The sequence below is a fragment of the Aquila chrysaetos genome, chromosome 3, assembly GCF_900496995.4.
Source record: "Aquila chrysaetos chrysaetos chromosome 3, bAquChr1.4, whole genome shotgun sequence".
Lineage (NCBI taxonomy): Eukaryota > Metazoa > Chordata > Aves > Accipitriformes > Accipitridae > Aquila > Aquila chrysaetos.
Genome location: NC_044006.1, coordinates 56,395,784 through 56,409,285, shown reverse-complemented (window position 1 = coordinate 56,409,285; position 13,502 = coordinate 56,395,784). Strand labels below are relative to the sequence as shown.

General features: G+C 42.5%; 1 protein-coding gene across 3 annotated transcripts in view; it reads left to right on the top strand.

Annotated features, from left to right (window-relative positions):
• Nucleotides 1-691: 691 nt before the first annotated feature.
• ST8SIA6 (ST8 alpha-N-acetyl-neuraminide alpha-2,8-sialyltransferase 6) overlaps nucleotides 692-13,502 on the top strand; it is a 47,948-nt gene continuing 35,137 nt past the window's right edge. Inside the window, exons 1-3 of one of the 3 annotated variants that reach the window (XM_030009558.2) lie at nucleotides 692-1,093; nucleotides 1,365-1,460; nucleotides 10,946-11,044. In XM_030009558.2, coding sequence (XP_029865418.1) covers nucleotides 999-1,093; nucleotides 1,365-1,460; nucleotides 10,946-11,044 — 290 coding nt within the window. In that variant the 5' untranslated portion in view covers nucleotides 692-998. The remainder of the gene's footprint in view (nucleotides 1,094-1,364; nucleotides 1,461-10,945; nucleotides 11,045-13,502) is intronic. The other 2 variants (XM_041122623.1, XM_030009559.2) reach the window with 2 other exon arrangements.

Below are 13,502 nucleotides of genomic sequence, written 5' to 3'. Positions count from 1 at the left end.
AGAAAAGAAGAAGGATAGGGAAGAATCTGCAAGAGCGAGGTGTCAGCTGGCTCATGACCAAAAGACTGCTGTAAGGTAACAGCATCTCTACTACCCACTCTCTTAAGAAAGAGGGCCTAACTAATGGCACCATGTCCCCTCACTAGGTTTCTCATAGCAATGCCTGGCCTTGTGAAAACACCACCAAGTGCACAATTAGGTAAAAAGATGCAAACTTACTACAGAAGCGCTTCTGTTCCAAAACCAGTGCAAATACATTTTATAAAAACAAACCAAACCAAACACCACATTGAATGTTATTTATAAATAAGATAAAGAGCTATTAAAGCGAGCTCACTGCACCAGCCACGGGGCAGGGCTGGCTGTCCGGGCCTCCCCCGCCACCTCCTTGCCGGGTGACCCCCGCACACCGATCCCGCCTCCACCCGCTCTCCGGCACCGCAGCCGCCCCTCCCAATTAAAGTTTCGGCAGTATTTTAACTCCCCCGCGCCGCAAGGTAACCGCCCCGCCGTCTTCGCTACCGAGGATGGCCCCGAGCGGCCGTTAGCAAAGGCCGCCCAGGTCCTGCCCTCAGGCCGCGGCAGCTCACTGAGCCGAGCCGCGCCGAGCCGCGCCGCCCCCTCTCCCCCGGCACCGCCGCCCCGGCAGCGAGCGGGAAAACCGAGGCGGCAGCCCCCTACCGAGCCGCTTCCCCCCCCCCCAACCCCGCCGGGAACCTGCCCGGGGAGCGCCGCGCCGCTCGCCTGAGGGGAAAGTTTGGCGGGAAGCCCGGCCCCTCAGCGCGGCCGCGCCGGCGACCAGTCCCTGCCGCCCCGGCGGGCAGGGCCCCGAGCAGCGGTGGGAGGGGGGGGGGGCTGATGGCGGCGGCGCAGGGTTGCGGGCGAGGGGCGGGGCGGAGAGCCCCCGTGGCTGCCATGGCCGCCTCCCCCTCCCCGCAGCCTCCCTTAAATACTATGGGGCGACCGTAGCTGCGGCGGGCGCCGCTACCGAGCGCACCATGCGGGCTGTCGTCGCCTTGGCCGCGGCGCTGGGCAGCCTGCTGCTCGGCGGCTGCCTCCTGCGCCTGGGCGGCCAGCAGCCCCTCCGCGCCAGGTAGGGCGGCCGGGGGGGGGGCCTCGCCCGCTGCGGTGGGGCTGCGGGGCGGGAGTGCCTGGAGCCGGCTGGGGAAGCAGGAGCGGGACGTGGCGAGCCCCCCGCCGCCCTCCGCCCGGAGAGGGGCGCGGCGGCCCCCCGGCGCAGGCTGGGCTCGGCTCCGTTGTTCGCGGCGTGCGAACGATTCGTGGGGAGGAGACCGGCGCCGCTCACGCCTGGTGATGCTTAACCGCTGGTTCTGACAACTTTGTTTTCCCGTCTTGCTTGCCAGGGGCTGGGAGGAGGACGCGGGAGTAGCTACTGTCACGCCGAAAGTGGTGCGAGCCCTCAGGTCCCCCCTAACGTCCCTTCCTCAGACCGAGAACAGGTACGGGCTGCCCGCCTTCGCGGACGGGTCGTGTGGGTCCGTGTGGAAGGGTCTACAGAAGCAGAAATTTGCCTTTGCTCCCATTCATTCTTCCTTTTGTTTTGGCAGCTTAATCAGAGAGAGTGTTGGAGACTCACTAGACGGAGAAAATGAAAATTCACTTTAACTGTAATAAATTGTTTGTTCATAGGCCCTCTTAGTGACAGCTGTCACGCTGCCGTTGGTTTTGAGCCCAATAAAATGTTGCGTATGGCAGTTTTGTTAACGTACGATGCATAAAGTCCTTGCTGAATGGCATGTTCCAGGTATCTTTTATTCTTCTTTCCAGGAGGGTGGAGCTGGAGCTGGGTTATATTGTTACCGTTTTTGTAATGCGTATTTAGTTAAAAATACAGATTTCTCCTTTAAAATCCATAGGATGAAGGCGAGACATATGAAGCCTTTTTCATGTTGTGTAGCATCTTACTTCGTGGGAGCCCTTTTGCTTGATCCAGTGTTTTGATCTTCTAGATCAGTGTAGATCTTTGCTTTACAGCCTGTTATTTTATACTGTGAAGTTTAATATGAAAATAGTTGGTAAAATTAGCTGTGAAACAAGTCATGTCTTATGTGCAGGCTTCAGTATTAACGACTGTGTTTTCATGCTCTTGAGTCTTCACACACTGTAGGAAAACTAACAGTGCAGAAGAGGGTGGTGTAATCCACACATGAGATACTACTATGTAAGAAGTAGTTTGCAAATATTGTTGCTATTCTCTTTTACGTTATATGGCCTCATTAACATTGCAGTTCCAATGATTATTACATGTTAATATATATTATGATTCAAAACACATGATAAAAATTAGAACTTGGGAATTTGGTCTTTAATGGGAACTGTGATGTCCTGGTTATATTGAAGTCCATGGTGACAATGCAGTTAACCTTACTGAGGCCGCCATCTCACCCAATCTAACTGAATTTGAGGTTGAAACAACATATGCTTTTCCTAAGTGAATGCAAGTGACGTTAGTCATAGTAACCATTGCAGTGTACCCTAACAGTAGGTTTCTTACAAGTTTCCCATGAGAGAACCTTGTGCTCCCTGTCTCAAAATTTAGAACTTTCACAAGCTATAAGTTTATAACATCTTTCAAAATTAGAGTGAAACAAAATGAACAGGAACATTTGCAGAGTTCTAACTGCTGTTACATGCTTCTAGCCTGCTTCTCTTTCCTGTGCTCATTTTTTCCCTTTCTGCCTTTTTTTCCTTCTTTTCCGCTCCTTACAATTTATTGGTTTTGCGGTACGTACTCTGTTCTGCTTTGGTTTTGTAACTGTCAGTACATTCTCCACTCTGTTTTGTGTTGTGTCTGTGGTTCCATCCTGCCCCATCTTCTCATACTCTTCCTTTTCCCTGCTAGTTTCTGAGCTGCAGTCTCCTTCCACTCAGCTCTGTGTGCTAAAACATGGAGTCAAATTGACTAGAAATGCTGCCAGAGAGCACTTCAGAGAACAGAAGTCTAGCTACTTCCCATCTGCTGTTAGTATACTCACAACTGGGGCAAAGAAAGTGGAAGCAGCACATACCGAAGAGGGCTGAAAATCCATGGCATGTATGGGTCAGTTTTTAATCTCTGTAATAAGGCAAGTGAGCATGAGATTTTAAATACATGTTTTTTCTTAATCTACTTGGAGGATTTTGGCACCAATCTGGAGCTAGTTTTGATCAACCTGAAATTGTATTTCTTCATGACTAAGTGACTGCAAAAGTGTGACAAGTAAATTATTCATCAAAGAAAGTTTCATTTCACTCTAGCTCCTATAACCGTAGTATCTTTGGAGGGATGGCTTGGTGGCTGAATTCAAGAGAGGATGTTCTTTCTCACCTGAGTGACTACGCTCAGTAAGCTGGCCTGACAGGAGTTTGTGGTGCATGTTTGGCATATGAGGAAGGAGAGAGGGCTGCTGGACTGACCAGGAGCTGTTACTTAATCCAGAGAGCAGCTGGACTGGGCAGGGAGCCATGCTGGAGGGGTTTGATCCAGGCAGCAGCTGGACTGGGCCTGGCTGAGGGCCATGCTGGAGAGATTTGATCCAGAGAGCATCTGGACTCATTCAGGAGATTCAGACCAATCCCTCAGTGATGGGGATGGATGGTCTGGTCAATAGGAATTAGATTCCAGTTTGCAGTGGGTTTATGCCGCAGTATCCATGAGTATAGCAGAAGGACAGAACAGTCCCTCATTAAAATAGATTGTACAGGGGTTAGTGAATTTTAGGCTACGTTGGTATGTTGATGCATAAAACTAGGAACAATCTATTGGTGCAGACTTCCTGAAGTATGGTTCTCCTGAAGTACCCTGACAGTTTGAATAGCATTGCTGTGTTGCTAACAGCAATGTCCTTTCCTGCATAAGAGTAAGAGGATGTGCACGGATGTTAGGTTCAAGTCTGATCTCTTCATCAGTTTCACGCATTTTTCTGGAAAGCAAAGATTTTTCTCACCAACTTTGGTGGGAGGATCCAGGAAAGGAAAAAGAAAAAAAAACTGGGCACTATGCTTTTTTGAACTCTAAGTATAAGTAAGCTAGACAATCTTCAGAATTGCAAGCTAATCTTTCTTCTTATCATGGTTTACTTTGCTGTTGGAGGCATATTTGTAACCAGACATCTCCTGAAGAATCTCTAAGGCCCTATTATTCTGTTGCCTCGCAATATTGAAAGCTAATCTGCTCTTTTACTTTGAGTAATTCTTTTAAAAGGATGAAACTGAAGGATGAAAGGATGAAAAGCAGGGGATTGGTTCAGACTGTCGTAGATATTTAGGCAGCTATTATGCACAGCAGTGTTTAATTAGATGGTGACCAGACACCTAAAGTTCTCTGAAGATCTGTGTCTTAGTAAATAACCTTGAAGATGCGTTTGTCTTTTACAGGACACTTCTTACCACTTTTTCTTGTTAAGTACTACATAACTCGAAAGATGTGACTGCCTCTACAGTGTGACTTCCAGTTTTTGTCTTGGGTTTATTTCATAGCCTACTGTGCCTGTTAGTAGGGTTTCTTACTTAAAAAAAAAGGCCATTGTTAGTAAGATTTCTCTGGTAGTCCCCAAATTTATTCGTGGAACCAGTATCATTTACACTGCAATACTATGTTTCTCTGGCAAATCCTCATGCCTATGCCTCATACCATCCTCTCAGTTTTTAAGCTGTAACTGCAAGTACAGCTTAAAATTGCTTAAACCAAGAGTACAACCAAAAGAAGTAGTCTTGCACTTGTCCCACCTTTAGACACTTGGCCCTCCCTCCCTCCCCATGTTTGTGGTGGCATGTTTGTATAGTCACAGCATTAATAGCAAAATAGAGGGTTCGGTACTGCTAGTGCTTATCAGGCAAAGGTGATATAATAAGAGGAGCTAGGTAGTCTTTTCGTTGTTATGAGGCCCAGGGTGTGCAATGTTAAGCTTGGGCAGAAATTCTAGCTCCTTTTGTACTGCCCAGGAATATATAGCAGATAAAGAATGCCAGCTCCTACAAGGGAAGTGAAAATAGTTTTCTCAAGCACTATTTATATATACTTTATATACAAGTAATAACAAGGCAGCAGTACCCTGAAGAACTGACCACCACTACTCTGTTATTCTGTTTGTGTTGCCAATTTTAAGGCATTCACCTACTGTTTCCCTATCTTACTCTCTGTCCTCGCAGGTCCAAGGCAAGCACAGTGTAGAGACTGTTGGTGTAATTGAACAGTGAGAGGAAGTGATTGAGGAGCTATGAGTAAACAAGTTAGTATTAATACAGTGTTCCATAGTGTTGGTTTCTCCAATTCCTCTCTCAGTAGCAGATCTTCATGCAGGCCTGGGGAATAAACAACTATACCTAATTAACTGTACTACAGAGACCTGTACATTCTGTCTTCTGTCAAGATACTGCATTCTGGCAGGCAGCAGGGGAAGAAGAGACAGGTTATTACCACAGTCATGAACAGTAGCTTAGTATATTGCACAAATAATTTGTTACAGTTTAGATAGTCAGCATTGGTGGCCACTTCACTAATTTTACTGCTCTCTTAGTATTTTTTCCCTTCATTCCCAAGTGATGCATGCAGACATATTTTAGGAGTGCATTTCTAACACATGCCTCATGTATTAGTTCTGTCTAAATGAATAGGTGTTCAGTTGAAAGCTGCTGCCAGGACACATTTATGTTCTGACAGTGGTGAAAGGTTTCCCAGCCTCTTTCTGTTTACTTGATTCAAGTGAAACTGCTCTGTCATTCTGTCTATCGTGTACTATTGTAACGTCATTTTAGTGTAAGTACCTTATTCTTTTCACTTTACCCACCATGAGACTCTGAATGTTGCTTGTCATGTTACCTGTCATGTGGTTTATGGATTTTTATAAATAAAAAGTATCTGATGTTATGTATACCTGCACTGGAAGGTCCTCCAAATAATTTCAAAATGCAGCTTGTCTCAAAGACCTGATTTAGCATTCCTTAGATAAGCAAAACCTCCATGGGAACTTGAACAAGGATACTAGGATCAGTCTCTTTCACAGTTACTGTGATTAATGTTACAAGACAAATTCTTACTCCTATGGTTTGATAAAGCCATTTTTATAGTCCATTTCACCAAGCATTTAAATTGTGTATTGCCTTATTAATCAAGGTGTTGTGAACCTTAAAACCATCACTATTTTCTTATCATCTGATTCATTTGAAATAGTGTCAAAGATGGCACTTAAGAGCACCCTTCCTAGGGAAGTATGGATTACGGGTTTTTAATAGTATTCAACTAATAGACTATGAGATTCAAATATAAATTAGTCTCTTCAAGGGAGAGATTAAGACAGAAGGTATTCACAATCTGGATAGTGTTGTTCAGTGCCACTTTGGTAGAAGGATATAAATGTGCAGTTTTGCATGCAGAAGTTACCCTTTTTAGCTGGAGATCCTCAGCTGGAACAGGGTTCAGAGGTCCTTGTGCTGCTTCAGGCGGACAAGAGCAGGAAGCCGTAGGAAAAAGTGCAACAACTAGTTCTGCTGGGCACTGAGTGAATAAAGCCAATGAATGGGATTTTTCCTTATGTTGTGTGGACTTAACTCTTGCTGAATTTAGGGGTGCAATTCTCGTTGTTTTCAGTGCTGCCAGACAGTCCAGTTCTTAACCCTTTTTGAAAATCTCACCCCACATTCTTTCAGTTGTTTCCAGCTGATTTTGTGGGAATTCTGGAAGATTGACCTTTCAGTCCTGAGCATATCTTTATGTTATAATATAATTCACAGCACTGTATTTCTTTTTTCCATCTGCTTCACCCCTATCCTTTTTTCATCCATCTTATGTCCATCCATTTTCCTACTCTGATAACTGTTTGAGGTTGAGTTTGGTTTTGTTTTTAAAGGGCTTCCCTTTTCTTTCCCTCCCTGTATCACTGCTCCCTCAGAACCCCATGTTAACTGAGGTACCTGTCTGTCCGGTGATTCCCTGGACTAAGGCTCCCTATAGTCTCAGGACTGAATGCTACAGGTGCAGCAAAAGGGACTGTGGACTTCCCATATATTTTTTCTATTTCTTATTCTAACGATGGGTGCAATCCTTGTTTTAAAGAAGTTTACAGTTTAAGGAATTGCTGTCTTCCTGAGAGCCAGATGTAGAATAACACCGTGCTGATAAATATGGCACATAGTCTTAATCTACTGTGGATTTAGTAAAGTACAGATGGTGTACTTTCTGAGTTCCTAGAATTACCATAGGAAGTATGTGGTCCTCAAGCCATTTGTATATGATTTAAAAAAAACACCTGTTTTTCAGATTTTGGCCAGTGAGGTTGGTTTTGAAACATCTCAACCCTAAGGGAAATGCAGCAGAAATTTCCCTATTTCATCAGGTTTATGAGTTCAAGCCAACAGGACATAACATGGTTTCCACTTCAAGTTCTCATCTAGCTTAAGAGTTTGCAAATTTAGTTGAATGTAGCCTGATATCTGCATTGTTAGGCATGTTATCCGATTTCATTGCAGGAGTTCTAGTGCAGTTCTAAGTATTGAACGAAGACTGTCATCTACTAGGTCAGGTAAATTCCTTTAGTGATAAACGTTGCCTAGCATAATTGTCCTAAGTGATGAGAAATCTAATCCGAGTCTGATGTCTGCACAACTCTGCAATGAATAATGTAGTAGAAGTCTGGACTGCCCCTTGCACACCCCTCTTATCTGAATGCAAAAATCTTTCACTCATGTGAAGCAGAGGCCTCTCTGACAGTGAAACAGAAATTCAGAAATTTAACTTTTACTAAAACGAGTCATTGTTTTGCATGTCTTGTTTTATTTTTGTATCTTTTTGCACCATATAAAGAGCATTGAGTAAATTTTGTGTGGAAAAAGCCACAGAAGAGGCACTTTGGTGATCTGTCTTATGCCCGCATTATATAGATAAAGGATTTGGATTAAAATTTGTGTCTGGCTTTCCCCACAGCTGTGCCATTTTCCCCAATCTTTACATGTGTCATGGAAAGGGAAGGAAAGACTCCTTATTCCTTTTTTCTCCCCTTGATGGCTGTAAAAGTGATTGTCAGGATTTAATGACAAAATAGAACAGGCATTTATTTTGCTCATTCTTTTTTATCTGACTTCTTCCTTTTTGAATTTTTCAAGTCTTGAAAATGTGTGCATAAAAAGCAATTACGTATTAAAAAATGAGGCAACTTGCTTCAGTTGATCTTAGTGCTATGAATTTAAAAAGACTAAAAGTCTGTTGAGTAAAGCTTGTATTTGGTTGAGAGAATATTTATTCACTGCCCTGCTGATCTCAGGACATAAATTAATAGGAAGCTGTAAGGACCTTGTAATGATTCTCTGCACACAGTTGAAACCTACTTGTGAAAGAATGTTGGTTCCCCGACAACGCCTGCAAACACACCTTGCAGCAAGCTGATCAAACCTAACCGCCTGCCCTGACTTGGTCTTCCTGGCAAGCTTCATGTGTTAAAGAAGTTATCCTCTGTGGCTCAGAAGGGCTGGGGCCACTTCTCAAATCAGCATCCAGCATCTTCATTTTTAGTTGTAATGGAAGACTTATTTGCAGCAGTAACATGCATGATATCAATAGGTCTTTTTTTAAGGTGCTGTTTATGCAGCTAAGCTGTGCCTGTAGCCATTTCTCTTACTTTAAGCTGCAGCTGCAGAAGAATTATTTGAGCTTACTGAGTTAAAGAAGCAAGAGAGAGGAAACATGATTTAGTGCTAACTAAATTTGTTTGGGAACTGATGTTGGGTTCTTTTGTGAAAGGGCCCACCTGGTTCTTCAGTGTAGACAAAACCATTCAGACCAAGCTGCCACAAACCTGTGTGTGTAAATGTTGTAGGCAGAATATTTGCTGGCACTTACTATGTAAGATCTGCTGAGGTATTTGCTCTGAACTGTGTGCTCCAAGAGCTGTCTGCGCTCACATTTGTATGTCGCTCCTTGAAAAAGAATTTGGTAAGGAGCTGTATGCAAAATCAGCCAAGGAGCTCTCAGTAGGTAGTGCCAGCTGTTACTATCTATTAAAGTCACCGCAGAACTGAAAGGACAGAGGGTTATGTTGTGTTGTCTTACCATTGCCCTGAACCAGGGGCATGCAGACTGCATACTTCCTTAGGGGCACTAAATGTATACTGGGAGGAAGTTCCTGATGGTGGAAAGAAAGGGAGAGAGCTGATTTCTCTCCTCTGCAGCCTACATCCTGGGTGAGTTGCTCCTATGCAGTGACTGATTCACTAGAAAATTCATGGGCAATGGAAAGAGAAGGAAAGGCGCTTTGTTCCTTTTCCTCCCGTCATAGCTATGAACATGCCAGTCAGTTCAGTGGCAAAATAAACAAGCATTTATTCTGCTCTTTCTTCTTCAGTCAGTCGTCTTCTCATTTGAATTAAGGTTTTAGTTGTTTAAGAAGAGAGGGCTCAGGGGAGACCTTATCAATATCTGAAGGGAGGGTGCAAAGAGGATGGAGCCCGGTTGTTCTTAGTGGTGCCCAGTGACAGGACCAGAGGCAATGGGCACAAACTGAAACACAGGAGGTTCTCTCTGAACATCAGGAAACACTTTTTCACTGTGAGGGTGACTGAGCACTTAGATGGTTGTCCAGGGAGGTTGTGGAGTCTTCACCCTTGGAGATATTCAAAAGCCATCTGAACGCAGTCCTGGGCAACTGGCTGTAGGTGGCCCTGCTTGAGCAGGAGGTGGAGCAGATGACCTCCAGAGGTGCCTTCCAACCTCAGCCACTCTGTGATTCCATGACTTGAAATGGCATCTTTTCCAAGTAAGATCTTCAAAATCAGCTTGTCAGAAATCTTGTTGATAAGTGGTCTCTGTGTTTTAACAGGTGAAGGCAATGGAGTTTTGGTCCTTGTTGGTAAAAGGAATGATGGTTCAGAAGCAGAGTGCGTTGTGTACAAAGCAGGAAGACCCTTTCTCTTTGAGTGCCTCTGTACAGAGATGGCTCAGTTGTTCTGTGTTTCTAAGAATAGCATGGGTTCTGTTCACTGCTGCAGCTCACACCCAGGGGTGAATGACACAGCATCTGTCTTCTGTATTTCCAGTTCTGGTTTGGACAAGTAGGTTGCAGTGTCCAAGTGCTCCAGAAGTAGTGAATCAGTGGAAAGAACCCAAAAGGAAAAGGGCAGGGGGGAGAGGGGAAGATATTGAGGAGCAAGGAAAATAAAAATGCTGGAGAAAAAAACCTTCATGGTAAATGACAGTATGCACAGCAGAAGGTTGATGATGGAAGAGGGTGATTGTATGAGATTGAACCTAGATACAGGGTGAACTGAGGTGAATGGAATACGACCTTGGTATCTCAGTCATTTACTAATTTACAGCTCAATCTTCTACTGGGACTGCCAGAGCAAGAGGACCACAAAGGAGCTTGGTGAAGATAAGACAACAGGAATTAAAGATCACTGTCTGGCACTTGCCTTGGTTCCTTTTACAAATATTTATTCTCACTGTGTAAATAAAGAATAAACAAGGGAGGAAGTATTAAGCTCAAGTCAATAAGTTAAGGTCCAAGTAGAAAGATCCACTTCACCTGTGGTGTTTCCTGTACATATTATATTGGCTCTGAATATTGCACTTCATCAACAACTTTAGCAAATCACATTTGCTAAATATTTCACTGATGAATATTTTAAATATCTTCAAAACATAATGTTCAAGAGGCTTCCCATTTAATTTCTTTTTTTAATTACATTTTCTGATTACAGTGTAAAGCAGAAAATAAAATTCAGACTATGAAATAGGGTTACTTTAAAGAATCAAATATTTTATAGACACAAGCAGCAAACTCCCCTTTTATACAAGAGCTTCACAATAGAAGTCAATAAGATTTCTTTGGTAATGTTTTCAGCTAAATCAACAGTTATTAATCTTATTGTCATAGCAAAGTAAATGTGACGGCATTGTCAGAATATGTTCTCTCTTTTAAAGTTTGTTGCTTTCTCTCCCCTCCCCCCCCAACAGAACAACTGTTAATAAAAATGGAATTTACCAGTTTGAACAGGCTTCAAAATGTAAGGCAATTCAGGACAACATTTTGTCATCATCTATCAAGAAGAAAAGGTAGGTGTTTGCTGTGCTTTCTGCTTTGTTTGTTTTAAATAGAAGGGTAAAAGATTGTCCTCTTTTACATAATTCGCAATTATATTAATGTGGAGCTATACAACAGGAAACTGAAATTGTTCAACCAATGTTTGCCTACATTTTGTCTTTCACATGAATTAGATTTATTCGAGGTTGGATTTTATTTTTTTTATTTTCACAATATAAGTCAACAAGATTTCTCCTTGCCAGTTAGCAACATTTTATTCCAAGATATTCACAAAAAAGTTGAACAGAATCTCTGAGGTATAATTTCATTCTTGAGTGTCTTTTTCCTGATTGGTGAAAACTCCTGCTATGAGCAACCTCAGTTAATGGATTCTTTTCAGCATATTCACTAGAGTAAGTATGGAAATGTACTAGTATAAAAACTTGCTAATTAATTGCACTCATTATAATAACTAGTTCGCAGGAAACTAATAATTCAATTTTAGATATATTGAAAAAACACCCCAAATTAATTTTGGGTTTCAACTTGCTCTTCTGTCTTTTCCTGACATGGAAAAAGAATCTTTGTTATCAGCCCTGCTCAAATTCCTTGCCACTTTCTACAGTGAAAATGGGAGAAGCAGCCCATTGCTTTTGACATGTAACATTTTGCCTATATGGATGCACCAATAAATAAAACATTGTAAATAAGAAAGGTTTCCCATTAGGACCAAGTTTCAGCTTAAAATTATGTGCCATGGTGTCTTTAAAGTTGGAAGCTCTCCCCCCCCCATTTGTGAAGAGAAGAAATGGAATGAGAAACAAAAGCTCCACTAAAAATAATTGTGCCTTTCCCCATTCTAAGGACTGGAGAAGTCAAATTTTTCCTTAACACAGAAACAATGTTAAATCATGATTTTGAAACGTCTCCTGTCTTTTCTGCCCCCTCCTCGCTTTCTCATTGAGTTTTAAGATCTTTCACCTGTTTTTAAGTCACCATGTTCCCAGCATTCTGTCTTTACTCTTTTAATTCTTTCTTTTTTTTCTCCTCTATAACTTCTTCTCCCACCAATATTCCACCTCATCAGCAACACTATCATTGAAGTTTTACTCTTTTCAAAGGTGGTAGACCACTATGTTACTGATGCGCAGCTAGTGAGAGCTGAAACAGAGACTGGCAAACAGAGGTCAAAGAATACAGTTGACTGAAAAATTGAGTGATTAACACCAAGAGAAGGACAACAAGTCACTGCATTGCCTCCAAAATCCAGTTATGGCAGTATAAATGCCGTTCTTTATCCCCTGTGTTACAAAGCTGTGCAGGCTGCAGTAATACAGACATGCTTTTCATATCTAAAATGTTTTGGAGCTGAGCTTGTAGGAGAAACTTTAGGAAGTGCGAGACCTTTATTCTGTGGCTAAAGAGAAAGGAGCTGCACCATTTAATGAGACAGAAGATGAATTGGGCAGGTGGGAGGAGAAACTGATGCTTGGAACAAAGGAGCAAGGGATTGCTTTATGCTGTGAATATTGCAACTCATTGCCCTTCACTGAGAGGAGCTGCAGGGATCTTTGTTGCTTTTTGAAAGTGTGACCCAGAGACATGGTATATAAATGCTTTATATTGCAGTTCTAGGCTTTCGGGGACATTCTGGACACTCTTCCCTCTTAAGTTGGCAGAAAGGGAAAAAAATTACTAGTTTAAAGCTTGTCAAATTATTTGATAGTAAAAAATGCTATGTAAGTGGGACGTAATTATTATAGCAGGTATGTGCTGGTGGTGATAAAGAGTCTGAAATGCTGAATTTTGCTGGCATTTTTCCATTTTTATTCTAGAGCAAGTCCTATGCGCACTCTCCTGAGGGCTTTAAAAACTGATAGTTGTTTTGGTGGTATTAAAGTGTCCAAAGGCAAAAGGGATCATCCTTTTCTCTTGCATTTCCTGCCATTGTTTTTCTTTTCATTTGTTTCTTTCTTGAACATAAGCTGCCAGGTAGGAATATCTCCTTTTTTCAGTCCTGCTGCCCAATTTTCCTTCTAATTCAAATAGCTTTTTTTCAAGTAGGTGTTTAGTTTTAGCAAGTAACTAGTGGGCCTTCATCTGTCTCTCTTTCTGACATTTTACCTGTTGTCTCCCTACTATCTCAACACTTCTGTCCTTGCTGTTGTCCTTTAGATATCTGCCAAAAATTAGAAGATACTTATACTTTGTCAATGCCTCAACTGTGCATAATAATTCCACCTTAGCCACTGCAGTTAATGTAGAAGGTCACTGCGTACCTGACAAGTACTATAGGCAAAAAATGACACCTTCCACGTGTTATTTGTCAGCAAGGCTCATGCAGTATAAGTCAGTTTTCTACAACAGCATGTTATTATAATGGTTGTGGTGCAGGTGGCAGGCAAAAACAGGACAAAACATGTTTCATTCACTATTCTCAGCACTGTAATTATTGTCTTGTCCATGTATTTTTATAGTTAATTTAGCTGA